General features: G+C 61.1%; 1 protein-coding gene across 4 annotated transcripts in view; it reads right to left on the bottom strand.

Annotated features, from left to right (window-relative positions):
• The window catches only part of SLC12A3 (solute carrier family 12 member 3), a 34,232-nt gene extending 21,283 nt beyond the window's left edge, over positions 1 to 12,949 (bottom strand). For 2 of the 4 annotated variants that reach the window (XM_069456681.1, XM_069456683.1), the window contains exons 1-13: positions 12,668 to 12,949; positions 11,575 to 11,721; positions 10,161 to 10,236; positions 9,325 to 9,420; positions 8,914 to 9,053; positions 8,428 to 8,538; positions 7,788 to 7,899; positions 7,475 to 7,605; positions 4,449 to 4,533; positions 3,427 to 3,581; positions 2,998 to 3,105; positions 2,433 to 2,556; positions 632 to 733 (exon numbers count right to left, since the gene is read on the bottom strand). In XM_069456681.1, coding sequence (XP_069312782.1) covers positions 632 to 733; positions 2,433 to 2,556; positions 2,998 to 3,105; positions 3,427 to 3,581; positions 4,449 to 4,533; positions 7,475 to 7,605; positions 7,788 to 7,899; positions 8,428 to 8,538; positions 8,914 to 9,053; positions 9,325 to 9,420; positions 10,161 to 10,236; positions 11,575 to 11,721; positions 12,668 to 12,949 — 1,669 coding nt within the window. The remainder of the gene's footprint in view (positions 1 to 631; positions 734 to 2,432; positions 2,557 to 2,997; positions 3,106 to 3,426; positions 3,582 to 4,448; positions 4,534 to 7,474; positions 7,606 to 7,787; positions 7,900 to 8,427; positions 8,539 to 8,913; positions 9,054 to 9,324; positions 9,421 to 10,160; positions 10,237 to 11,574; positions 11,722 to 12,667) is intronic. The other 2 variants (XM_069456682.1, XM_069456684.1) reach the window with 1 other exon arrangement.
• Positions 12,950 to 13,202: the final 253 nt, after the last annotated feature.

The raw sequence follows: 13,202 nt of genomic DNA, 5'->3' as shown, positions 1-13,202 counted from the left end.
ATTGAGGTCTACGTAAAGGGTGGCCTGGTAATGGACACTGGCAATTTGGGGCTAGTTAAAAAAAAGTCTTTTTCCTTGTGGCTTTTTTTTTTTTTTTTAGAGACAGGGTCTCACCCTGTCGCCCAGGCTGGAGTGCAGTGGCATCATCATAGCTCACTGCAGCCTCAAACTCCTGGGCTCCAGTGATCCTCCTGCCTCAGCCTCCAGAGTAGCTGGGACTACAGATGCATGCCACCACACCCGGCTTCCTCAAGACCCTTTACTGCCATCTGCCAGGAGTTTTTCACCATGAATCTCTGAATGGCGCTCCCTAGAGCTGTGTAGTGTGCAACCTGCAACACTGTATGTGACAGCCCCAGCTGCGACCTTGGGCAATTCTCTTCCCTGTCTGAAGAATCAGACTCCTAACTTCTGTAAAATTGGTGACAGAAAGGACTAGAGAAACCTCTACAGACTGTAGACAGCATATGAACGCATGGAAAGTGCACACTGTGTTTGAAAAAGGACAGCTGCTATGAATGTCCCCCTTAATCAGTTTCAGTCTGAGAGAAGACTTTGAGCCGCCCACCCCCACCCCCAGTGCCCCCGCCCCGAGGTGCCCCCTCCTGCGGCGGGTGAAGGGCTTGCTTACCAGGCGAGTTGGTGATGGAGGCGTGGAAGCAGCTGAAGTTGATGAGGGCGTAGGAGCACAGGAAGAAGTTGGAAATGATGGGGGCTATGGTGTTGAGCTCGGCTTCAGGGACCCAGGGAGAAAGAGGACAGCCTGTCGGGCGACTGCCAAGGAGCCACCTGGCACTGTCCCCCCCAGGGTGGGGGGCCCCAGACAAGCCATGGAGGCTCAGTCAGTCTCAATCTTCTCATCTGTGAAATGGGTCCATCATTTTGTGACGCTCAAAGGGACGATGTTTTGTAAACTGTAAGTTGGCTTTTAAGAGGGTGGGGGGCAGCGTGGGAGTAGACCCCATCAGGGTATGGGACGACCAAGGGCAGTGGCTGTCACGCTTTTCTGATCACAAATTATAGTAAGAAATACATTTGCAGCGTGAGCCGGGACCCCCAAGACCACATCACAGTTCTGCCCGCAGTGGTGACCTGCTCAAGAACTGGCTGCTTCTCTTCCCGGTCTCACTGTCCCACCCCCTGCCACTGCCCCCAGCACCCCCAGATAAAACCTGCGTGTGATTCTTGTCCCAGGGCCTGCTTCTGGGGGTCCCAAAACGAGACTAGCACCTCTCTCGTGCTGGGTCCTTCTGTCTGTGATTCCATTTAATCACCCTCAGAACCCCGTCCCAAGCGTCCGCAGTCACGGTCCCCGGTCTGACGTCAAGCCAGAACCACCCAGGCAGAAGGACATCGAATCCCAGTCAGGGTGCCTGGCCGGGAGATGGGTGTCTGGGCCCAGGGACACCGGGCCTGGCTGCCTTTTCCATCCCGAGTGTGGCCCTGCGGCTTCCTCATTGGTTCGGGATCCAGGGGCGCCAGTGTCTGGAAAGCTTCCCTTGGGCGACAGTGACTAGACTGTCCGGGCAAGTCGGACGGATTGGTGGTGCCGGCCCGAGCGGCAGGGCTGCGGCAGTGGCAGGAAGGTGCCAGCAGCCCCCCCCACCCCACTCCTGCTAGGGAGCAGGGCAACGGCATGTCACAGCACGGCCACTGTCCTTGCTGGCATGGCCACCTCTCTCCTAGCGAGTTCCGCCTCCTTGGCTAAGTTAATCAGGAAGTACTGGGTATACGCACACATGTGTGTGTCTGTGTGTGTGTTAGCGCACATGTGAATGTGTGGGTGTGGGTGTGTCCATGCGGGCGAGTTCGTGCACGCACGGTCTCTTCTGGCCCATCGGTGACACACCTGTTATGCACTATGGCTCCCATTATGCAGATGAAGAGACGGAGGCTCAGAGAGGTCAAGTGACTTGTCTGACATCACACAGCTGGCACACGGCAGAGCCAGGGTAGAAGGTCAATCTAAGTAACTGACTGGGTTCTTTCTCCTAAGGCGTCTCCCACCTTGAAGCCCAAGGGGTCTGGAAGCCCAAGGTCTGGGAAAATGGGTTTGTCTAGTTTATACACCTATGAGGATATTGATCCAGCCATTTGTGTCAGCTCCCGAGGAGGGACAAGGCAGCTTGTCCTGGGCTCCAGAGGTGTCCTGGGGGCTCATTTAGACCTGGGGAGGGAGGTGCCAGCTGCCAGGACACTGGGATGCAGACCAGGGAGAGCAGGTAAGTCCCTTTCTGACGAAGCAGAAGGGCCACTGCCTGGCGTGGCTTGGGAGCCACCTGCCTGGGGGTGGGAAAGGGTCAGTGGCTTCCCCATGTGTCCTCCCGGGTGGGGCCTCCCCACTCGACAGCCCCCCGACTGCCAGGCCCGGCTGAGCGCTGGGGCCGAGAGGTGAGTGGCAGGGCGGGAGCCCCCCAGCCAGGCAGACTCACCGATGATGATGAAGGCCACGGCGATGGCGTAGGCCAGCAGGTAGCCGCGCACGGGCTCGTTGTTTTTGCCGTAGCCTTTGCCGAAGAAGCCGATCAGCGGGTACAGCTGGTCCAGGCACAGGCACTGCGGCATCGGACGCCTCGCTCGCCCCTGGCCTGGGACCCGCCACCTCCCCTGCCCCGGGGCCTCCGTGGCCTCAGCAGGGCGTCCCCCGTCTGGGTCCTGATGCCTGTCTCTGTCCAGTAGGGGTGAGCCCCCCGCCCCACCCCACCATGAACACCGTGAGGGGCCGATCGCCTGGGGTGAAACTCGGACGGTGGGGTGCGCACAGGCCGGCAGGGGCACAGGTGAGATTTGGGTGGGAACGTAGGTGTCCTTCAAATCCCACCGCAGGGGGGGCTGCTTCCTTCAGGGGTTGGCTCAGAACGCCCCTTTCCCTTCCAGCTGGAGACCCTGGTCACATGACACCTCCGGGTCTTCGAAGTGATCACCCAGGGATGCTTCTAGCTGGGCCTCCCGACCCAGACCCCCCACCTCCCACCCCGCCCCCTTCCGTGGCCTCACCTGGAAGACTTTGGCGGCAGAGACGAGGCAGGCCAGGGCGGAGGACAGGGTGGCCCCAAAGATGCCGGCCGTGATCAGAGGCCCGAAGCCGGACACCATGCTCATGGTCTGCGGGGGCGAGGGGTTCAGGGACTCCCACGGTGGGGCAGAGCCTAGACCCCCCCCTGTGGCACCCCAGTGCCCCCCTGTAGGCAGGAGCCGGGCCCTGAGCCTCCGCCGAGTCCACAGCCCTCACCTGGAGCTCCCAGGGCCGCAGCCCTCACCTGGAGCTCCCAGGGCCGCCCACAGACAGGACCGAGCACACCCGAGCGCTGCAACCCCCCTCGAGCCTGGGGCCCAGCCCCCCAAGCCCTGTCCTTGCAAACTGCCAGCCCACGGCCCAGCCTCTGGCGGTGGCCCCCTGCGGAGGCCCAGGACACCCTGCGGGACCTGGTAATAGTTGATGAGGCCGTAGTGGCAGCTGTGCTGCCGGGAGCACTCGGTGAAGTTCCAGCCGTAGCCACAGGCCAGCCCCTCGCAGGCACCCCAGCCCGGGGCCACCGTGTCGTTCAGGACCCCGGAGGCATCACGCACCACGCAGGAGCCTGAGGGGAGGAAGAAGGGCGTGGGGAGGCCTCCTTTCCCCCCCTCATTCTGTCCTCTCCCACCCCCAAAACACGGGTCACCTGTGCAGAGGGCAAGCTGCGCAGGTGAAATAACAATGACAATAGCTAATACGCAGGTGCGTTACGACGTGCTAAGTACTTGACCACAGCCCAGGAAGCAGGTATTACTATTATTTTTCTTGTCGTGGCCATTTTACAGGGTTGCAGAGAGACTAAGTGGCCTGCCCACGATCACAATGTCCTCCCTAAAGCAGAGGCCTGGGCCAAGTCCCTTGGCCATCTGTACACAGCTTGCCTCAAAGGGGGTCGCAGGGAGCAAGTGCACCTGTGAGGCTCTCAGCTCAGGAAGGTGTTAACAGCCCAGGCCTGGGTTGAAAGCCAGTTCCACCACTCAGTAGCTGTGTGACCTTGGGCTGGTCACTTAACCTCTCTGAGCCCCCATTTCCTCCTTTGCAAAACAGGGGAAACGACAGTACTGGGATTAAATGTGCTAGGGCATGTCAAGGGCTGGCACGTGGTGAGTCAGTTGCTAGATCCTCCTCCTCCTCATTATTCCTAGGGTTGGAGCACGTTTTATCCTGCGAATCTGGAACCTCAAGGTTTAGGAGGGATCAGAGGAGCCTGGTCTGACGCCCCAACCTTGCCACAAACTACCCCTCCCATGAAGACGGTCTCGTCATGGCCAAGGTACCCCAGAATAGGGTTCATCCTGGGTCGCCACATCCTCCCAGCCCAGCTCTCCCTGTTAGAGAGTCAAACCCCACCCGCGGGTCCCCTCTAGTGGTCTGGGCTCACGACACTGCGGGGTGGGGCCTGGGTCCTGCCCCTCCCCACCTGGCCACTTACCAATGGTGGCTGAGATGGCCAGGTAGGACACGGTGGTCCAGAAAATGGCCATGAGTGTCCCCTTGGGGATGGCCACAGCAGGGTCCTGTAGGAGGGGGACAGAGAGGAAGGGAGGGAGAGCGTCAGGCAAACTCTGGCCTCCTCCCAGGCCCCGGCTCTTGTCTGAGGCTAATGCGGGGGGGCAGCCTCCCGTGACCTTGGCACAGAGCGGAAGGAGCCTAGTGCTTAGGACCGACCCACAGAGGTGGATGGACACGACCAAGATCAAGGGGCTGAGACCCCACCCAAGGCCCAGGGAGCCCGAGGCAGAGAGGAAATCCAACGGCCCCGTGCCTGGCCGCAGAGAGCGCTCGGCCAATGCGCTGTGAGGGTGGCGAAGGGCGGGGGCCGGGGTGGCCGCGCTCTGGAGGTTCCAGCCCCCGCCCCCCACCCCCGGGTTCAGTTGCCGGGGTGGCTGGGCCGTGTGCTGCACTCCCGTGCCTCGGCCCCCCATGGGTAAGGGAGGCGACACAGGATGTCAGTAAAATGAATTAATCCACATCAAGCTCCTAGACCAGGACCCCCTGCCGTCAGCCCTCACGGCGTGTTAAGTCGCTGGGCGCCACTGACTTGCCTGGTTCTACAACAATAGGCAGCCAGGACAAGCCTCAAACTTAATCCTTCCGCTCCAAGGAAGAAAGCTCTGCTCGTGTTTCCCTAACAGTGATAACCTCACACACACATCACACGTTCCTCTCTTCTAGGCGCTTTCCCAGTTGTCATTTCCTGAGAAGTGGCCTGGGGACCCCACCCAGCTGGTGGGGAAACTGAGGCCAGAGAACTGTGAGGAAGACCAAAGTCCACAGCCCCAGGCTCCGGAGGCAGGTCCTGGGCACAGCAACACAGGCCGGGACGTTTACAGCAAGTTCAAGACCGGCCCGGAGGGAAAGGCCACGTCTGCCGGGAAGTAGATGCATGAACGTCCCTCCCCAGCGCCCCCTGGGCTGCTCTGCTCACTGCCCGGGCGGCACGTGGAACCACAGGTTGGGGACAGTCAAGGGTGGGGCTGTGAGCAGGAGGCGAGAGGAGGCTGTGGGCGGCCAGGGGAAAGTGGGAGCAGAGGGCTGAGCTGGCGTCTCTGGAGCCCCACGTCCGCCGGGGTCCCTGACCAGGCCATGCACACGGTGTCCCTGCCCTCAAGGCCAACAGACCAGGCCGGCCTCCCACTCTGCCCAGAAAGGTTTTAAGAGACTTGCCCAAAGCCTTGACGCGAGGGCTCCTCACATCGCAGCTGCTGCTGAGGACATTGTCGCACAGGATGGGCAGAGAACCAAGTCCAAGAGCCCAGGGCCCCGAGGGCACTTAGGAGATGGATGGTGCCGGCCTCACCCAGCTCTGAGACAGCCCAGTGGCCCTGACCCTGAACGCTGGGCCGCCGTAACCTGAGAAGCTTGATGAGGCACCGGGATAAATTCCCAGGCAACGATCTAAGGGGGTTGGAGGGATCCAGGCTGTCTGAGCAAGGGGCGACCTCTGCAGGCGCCTCGGGCCGACAGACCAGGCCTCTGTTGGCCACGCCCCAGGTAAAGGACTGAGACAAACACTCTCTGATTCCCAGGCCCCCCCTGGACCACCAGGACACAGCCAGTTAGAGCCCGTCCGGCTTCAAGATAGTCTCCAATGCACAGTTCTTAATCCGATTAAGAACATGCAGCAGGCTGGGCTCACGCCTGTAATCCTAGCACTTTGGGAGGCTGAGGTGGGAGGACCGCTTGAGACCAGGAGTTCTAGACCAGGCCGGGCAACATAGCGAGACCCTGTCTCTATAAAACAGAAAAATTAGCCGGGTGTGGAGGCGCACGCCTGTAGTCCCAGCTACTCGGGAGGATTGCTTGAAGCCAGGAGTTGGAGGTTGCAGTGAGCTATGATGATGTCCTGCACTCTAGCCAGGGCAACAAAGCAAGCCCCTGTCTCAAAAAAAAAAAAAAAAAAAAAAAAAAAAGGAAGAAAAAAGAAAACGCATCAAGGAGCACCTTCTGAGCGGGACTGGAGACGGGGCTGAGGGGTGGCTGTGATTCCAGCACAGTGCCAGGCTCCTGGCCGATCGCCTCGCTGGCCGCCACCTCCTTTGATCGTCCTGCCTGCAAAGGCTCCACCGGCTTCTCCTCTTTCAAAGCCGAGCTCTAGCCCCAGCCCCACCTCCACCCAGAAGTTTTGCTGGAGCCCCTGCCAATATCAGCCTTTCCTTCTCCCCCACTGGACGGCGCTTTGCACTTCTGCTCTAACGCTGCATTTCACTAGTATTCAGTCAACAAACATGTACTGAGCACCCAGTACGTGCCGGACTCTGAGCTGGGAGGGAAGAGGGAGATAGAGGGGGGTTCTCCAGATGCAAGGGGAACTGACACATGACTGGCCCCTCATTCGTGAGGAGCCATGACTCTGATGGAAGGGCTGGGAGAGATACAAAGTTGCAGGAGCTATTTGAAAGACAAACAGCTTTGTAAGACAAAAAAGCAAGGATGTGGAATTGCAGGTAGACAGCGCAGCACAGGCAGAGGTGTGGAGGAGGGACAGGCAACATGGGCAAAGCAGAGAGACCTTGGAGCTGGAGCAGGGGTTGTGGGAATGGTGGCCGTGCTCAGGGATGAGGTTGGACAGGCAGGTTGCAGCGTTGAATGCCGAGCCAGAAAGCCTGCCTGCATGAAGGCAATGGAGAGCCCTGGACTGTCAGCCCAGCAAAGATGTGCATGATCAAGGCTGAGTTCTGGAAGGTCACAGCTGGGCCAGTCTTCCCCTAAGGCTGAGAGTCCCGGGAAGTAGGGAGATTAGCATTTTGGGTGTCCCCCGAGGCCTGGAACGCAGCTCGGGCCAGTCGACAGTCTCAGAGGGCTGGAATGGAATCGATTTGGACCGGACTGGGCTGTATTTTAGGGGCTCTGCCCACTGGTCTCAGCGCCAGAGGCGGGTCCTGCTGGGCAGGGAGCGAGACCCTGCCCACAGCCCCTGCAGTGCCGGGACGCAGGAGGGACGGGTTCTCGGCTCACCTTGAGGTCCCCGGAGATGTTGGCCCCGGCCAGGATGCCTGTGGCCGAGGGGAAGAAGATGGAGAACATCCCGAAGAAGCTGCCGTCCGCGCCCCGCCAGTCGGGCACCAAGTTCTGGACGAAGATGTCCGCTGGAAAACCGAGGCCCGAGTCAGGGCGAGTGGCGGGGGGCGGGGGGGGGGTGGGCTTGGCGGGCTGTCAGCACCCCCGGCACCCCTGGATCCCACCCTCCCGGTGCCCACACAGTGGCCAGATTCCCGGACAGACTGTCCCTGTCCCCAGAGCCATGGTCGGGGCCCCAACCTGCACGTACCCCGGTAGCTGAAGAAGCCTTTGGACGCCTTGTCCTCGGAGGGCGGAATCAGCGTCCCCACCAAGTAGTTGGCAAAGGAGACCATGATGACGAGGAAGAACAGCACCTGGGCCTGGGGAGAGGACCCCGCCGCTTCAGGGAGCCCCACGGGGGGACTTGCCCAGGGTCCCTCCCTCCGTTCCTCACCCACCCGCTGATTCATTCATTCAACGCCCACTGAGCAGCAGGCTCTGTTCGATGAGCTGCGGGGACAGAGTGGACGGGACGGCCAAGGCCTCCCCAGCGGCTCTTCTTCCCTCTCCCTCTGACAGCACTGTGGGCCTGGTGCCGTGGCCATCACGGACCAAGCGAACGAGGGCCACACCAAGGGACAGAGGCCACAGGACGGAAGGGGTCTGGGTAATGGACCCCCCAGAGCCACCGTGCCTGCCCTGGACCACAGGCACCTGGACTGCTCCACAACAGACACAAAGCCGCTCTTGGCTCAGGCGCCGTTCCCTGGGGGCTCTTTGTCACAGCCGCAGAACGTGATGCCCAGCTGATACACACAAGACGCAGGACCGGGACCAGAACCCAGGTCTCACGATTCCCACTTCTCCAGCTGACGACCCCCACGTCCCGGCTCCCTGTGCCTCCTTACCTTGGACTCCCACTCCATGCCAGCCAGGGAGATGCCCAGCAGCACGGTGACCGTGACCACACCGATGATGCGGATGTCATTAACAGGGTCCACGATGGGCGTGCCGTGCTCCTGCGGGGAACAGGCCAGGCTGCCTGCCGCCCCCCGAACGCCCCCCTCATTCTCTGCCCCGGAGGTCCGTCATTTAGGGGGCCCTCTGACAGGAAGTGCAAGCTCACGCTCCTCCCCTGCCAATAGGTCCCTCAAAGCAGCCGCCGCATGGGCCTGGACAAAATGTGGCCCAAAGGCCACATGCGCCCTTGAAGGAGACTTGGGGGAATGGTCCTTCTTTGATAAGATTGTTACTGTCACCCACGGTGATCAGACTGTGGCCTTGGTTCCTGGCAGGTGGAATCCAGGGGGGGAGTAGAGGAAGCCCCAGCTGACCCAGGTAGGGTGGGGAGGGGACACTGGGCTCCCTCCGCCTGGGGTCCCGCCTGGCCTCACCTGGAGCAGGTCCCGCACGGTCTCTGCGAAGCCCACCGTGTGCATGGCCACACCCACGGCGTTGGCGAAAGCGAAAATGAGGCCGATGGAGCCCCCCAGCTCTGGGCCCAGACTCCGGGAGATGAGGAAGTAGGTGCCACCTATGGGGACAGAGCCAGGAGCCGTGAAACCAGAGGGGTCGGCTGGCCGGATCGGACTTGGGGCAGGCAGAGGTCGAGGACGGGGTGACCATGGGGCCCACGGGGCAGGAGATAACCGAGGCCATCGTGTGTGTGGAGAGCCTGCCTGGAGCCCTCACTGGGAACCACAGGGGCAGCTGGGGTGTCCCATGGAGGGGCAGTTCAAAGAGCCACCCGTCCCCAGGGCAGAGACGGGGCAGCCTACAAGACGAGGGCCTTGGGGGGGCCCCACCTGACTTGACCTTGCCGTTGGTGGAGATGGCGGAGATGGAGAGGCCCGTGATGGAGGTCACCGTGACCGAGAGCAGGATGATGATCCAGGTCAGGACTGCGGGAGGGTGAGCGCCCCAAAACTCAGTCAGGGCATTTCCCAGGGGAGGAGCCACGGGAGGAACCTAAGTCTGCCTACTAAGTCACCATGCAAGTCAAGTCACTTCCCTTCTCTGAACCTCAGCTTTCTCATCTGAAAAAGCTCTCTGTCTACCTCCTGGCATATTCTGAATAGCCAGGGAGCTCATTAGCCAACACGGAAAGGATTGTGAGGTATGGAAGGGAAGGTACCCTGCTTTAATAATAAAACATAAAGTAACACTTACGACTTGATGAGCACCTCTCGGTGCCAACTCCCGTGCTGTTTTACCTGCAGCATATAAACCCCACAATGGCTCTGTGAGGCGGGCACTGTTACCAGCCCCATTTTACTGATGAGAAATCCAAGGCTCAGAGAGGTTAAGAAACTTGCCCAAAGTCACGCAGCACGGCACAGAGCTAGCATCTGACTCCCAGTCTGTCCGGAGTGCCTGCTGCGCAGTAGAAATTGGCTCAGACAGGTTAAGTGGCTCATTGAGGGCAGAGTCAGGGAGAGCCCTTAGGGCTGCTGACCCCGCAACCAGTGTGCCTCTGCCACACCACCCTGACCCCTGTCGCTTCAGGGGCCCAGCTCTGCACTGGGGAGGAGCAGGCCCGGCCTGAGGTCTCTGCAGCCCAAGCTCAAGCCTGCTCCCACAGGGCCTTGGAGGACCAGGGTGCAAGCACGCCCTCCCTCCCCTCCCCGGAGGCGGCACTCACCAATGCCCGCCTGGGCCGTAATCCAGGGGAGCCGCAGGTAGAGGATCACGCCCCAGATGTTGAGCATGCAACGGATCTGGGGGGAGAGTGGGGTCAGAGGCCACCTGGGTGGACACCCCAAGGCCAAACACATAAGTCCGTGTCCCTGGTTGTGGCGTGGCATCGGGCACCTAGGCCTGGGGGACACCTGGGTCCTTTCTTTGCTTTTCCCACTTCAGTAGGTCTGACTCTCCTGTCCGTGGGGCAGGCGGGTGAGAGGCACCCGGAGACCCACCTATCCCTCCCCGCCCTCTCCGGCCCTCCCAGCGAGGCCTGAGGATGGCTGCAGCCTCATCACCCGCGCCCTGCTCCAAGCCCAGGGTCCTGTGTCTGCCGGCGCCCGCCTGGCCCCAGGGGCTGGCTGTTGGCCCAGGGCCTGGCATTTAGGGGGAGCTCAGCAAATGCCAGCTGAGCCCATGCTCCGCGTGCAAGCAGAAGTCAGAGCTCAGATGGCTGTGACTTCAGCTTCCAAATTTAAAGCAAACCCGGAGGCCACGACTGAGGCTGAAGTTCCCAGGTGGGAGGGGCTGGTGTGGTCCTTGTTGGGAAAGGGGTGTGGCGTTCGCAACCCAGGGAAATGTCTGAGGTCCTCCATCTGCCCTGAGATGCTAAACAGGGCCACGCCAGGCTCCAGCCACCACAGTCGGGAGGGGACCCCAGAATCTGAATATGAGCCTCTGCAGGTGGGGGGAGGGCTTGTGATTCAGATGGAGAAACTGAGGCACAGCCAGTTGGCAGCTGGCAGAGTAAGATCAGAAACCCGCCTCCTGCCTCCCAGAGCAGGACTCAAGCTTTTTCCTACATCCCATGTGGTCCTCTCTGTAAAGTCCCATAATGTCTTCCAAAGCCAAGTTCCCTTGCTTCCTTCCTGTCTGGGGACTTACTCGTGCCCTACACTATGGCAAACCTTTCCCTTCCTTCATGGAGAGTGAGAAAAAAATTACTATACTAGTTTGTGGATTTGTGTGTTTGGTGCTGCCGCCTGGTGGCTTTGGGGGGAAATACAACTTCTTCTAATAACTCCCCGGCAGGGGTTGATCCAATGACTTCGCATCCATTAACTCATCTAATTCCCACCATGTGACAGATGAGAAAACCGAGGCACAGAGAGGGTAGGAAACTTGCCACACGACTAGTGAGTGGCCAAGCAGAGATCTTCCCCAGGGCCAGGTCTCAGCCTAGGGGACAAAAAGGGGGTCTGGAAGCACAAACCGGAGAAAATTTGAGGTCACTGTGCAGATGGGAAAACTGAGGCCCAGGCTGGGCCCTGGGTCTGCCCCGGCCACTGGGACCTGAGAGTCAGAGCTGAGCCCGACGGAGCTGTGCTTCCCCACCCCCACGTCTGGACACTGCGGCGCAGCCTCACTCCGCTCACCATCACCCCCTTGACCCAGCCGAAGCGCACGGGCTCTCCAGGGCTCTTCTCGCCGCCCGCGCCTGCCTCGTCCTCCACCAGCCCGTCGGTCATCTCATGGCTGGGCCGGCCGTCGAAGGCCAGGGCGTGCAGGTGTCGGCCTTCCTGCTGGGAGCCCGGAGACCACGCGTCAGGCAGGCGGGGGTGCTAGGGACTGGGTCACTGTGCCCAGCCCCTGGCCTGCGCCTCTGTGGGATGCAGGCATCCCCAGACCCCTCGGCCTCCCTGGGTGTCAAGCTGCTTGAGGGGCTCCCCGGTGGCAGCAGGGAGCAGACGCCATGGGAGGCCGGGAGTCCTGGGCGCCCCTGTTCATAGCACCTCCTCCCCTCGGGAGCGCAGTGGCCTTGGAGGGGGGCAGGGTTAGTGTCACCCTGGAGAGGTGAAGCAGCTTGTCCAAGGCCACACAGCCAGTCCCCCAGTCCCCGGCAGGGCTGAGTCTGGAACCCAGGCCTCTACCTCTGGGGAGTTTGTGTCCCAGGTGACTGAAGCCCCTCCTCCAGGGCTTTCTTCCTGGTGCCACAACTCAGCAGCCCCGTGTGGAGCAGAGGGCCACGTCCGGTCCGTGGGGACCAACCCGGGGGTTTGCTCTGGGGTGGGGAGGAGCCCTGTGAATTCGGCAAGCCCCAGCTCCAGAACCAAGAATGATTCTGCCCAATTGTCAGATGGGAAAAGTGAGGCCAGACAGGGCTTGTGACAGTCCAGCTCCCAGCACCCCCCACCCTTCACAGTCCAACCTCCCAGGTGGCAAACCCAGTGAGCCCCCTCTCCAAGGTGGACCTTCTGTGCCCCTCCTTTCCCTGTCTCTCCCAGGTATGGGCAACCTCTGCTTGCATGCTTCCACTGACTGAAGGCTCATTACCTCTATAGCTGCCCACTCTACCTTTGGGCTGCCAGTGATTAGACAGTTAACATATAACATGTGCCAAAGCTTTACAGCCCATGAGGGCATTCATTTGGCCTCATGGCACAAACAGAACCAAGGCTCAGAGAGGTTGGGTAACTGGGTCAAAGCCACACAGCAGGGAAGTGGCCAGTCTTCTGAAGCAGCGCTTACCTTGAGGAAGGAGTGCAGGTCGGCCAGCGTGGGCCGGACCTTTCGGGGCTCCCCGGGCAGGTTGCTGTTGGCGTAGTGCTCGTAGGCAGGGACTACGTCGATCGTGTTGTAGCCGAAGGTGCGCATGTAGAGCGTGCTGCCGTGGGTCAGGTGGCTGGGGTGGCTGCTGTCATAGGCAGCTGGTGGCGGGGGCTCATCGCCCCCCAGCAGCGTGCTGATGGTGAAGCGCCCGCTGCACAGAGCAGGGTCCCCGGGCGTCTCTGACGCAGGCAGCTCTGCCATTGTGCGTTTGGGTGTCGAGGGAGGGGGCCAGGGTCGGCAAGGACACTCAGGGTGGTTTTATAGGCCGGGCCTGCACCGGGGAGGAGGCAGGGAGGTCGGCCCAAACCGCCCACAGCTGGCAAGCAGGGTCCCCGGCAGGGCGGGAGGTGGAGCACGTGCCCGTGGCTTCCACCCACTGTGTGATCACTGAGCTAGGGGACCCGCCGTGGGTCTGGGGGCCGGGCTGGCCCAGAGCCAGACACGCCCCTGAGTC

The sequence above is a fragment of the Eulemur rufifrons genome, chromosome 23 (assembly GCF_041146395.1).
Source record: "Eulemur rufifrons isolate Redbay chromosome 23, OSU_ERuf_1, whole genome shotgun sequence".
Lineage (NCBI taxonomy): Eukaryota > Metazoa > Chordata > Mammalia > Primates > Lemuridae > Eulemur > Eulemur rufifrons.
Note: the sequence above shows the minus strand (reverse complement) of the source record. Positions and strands in the feature narration are given on the sequence as shown.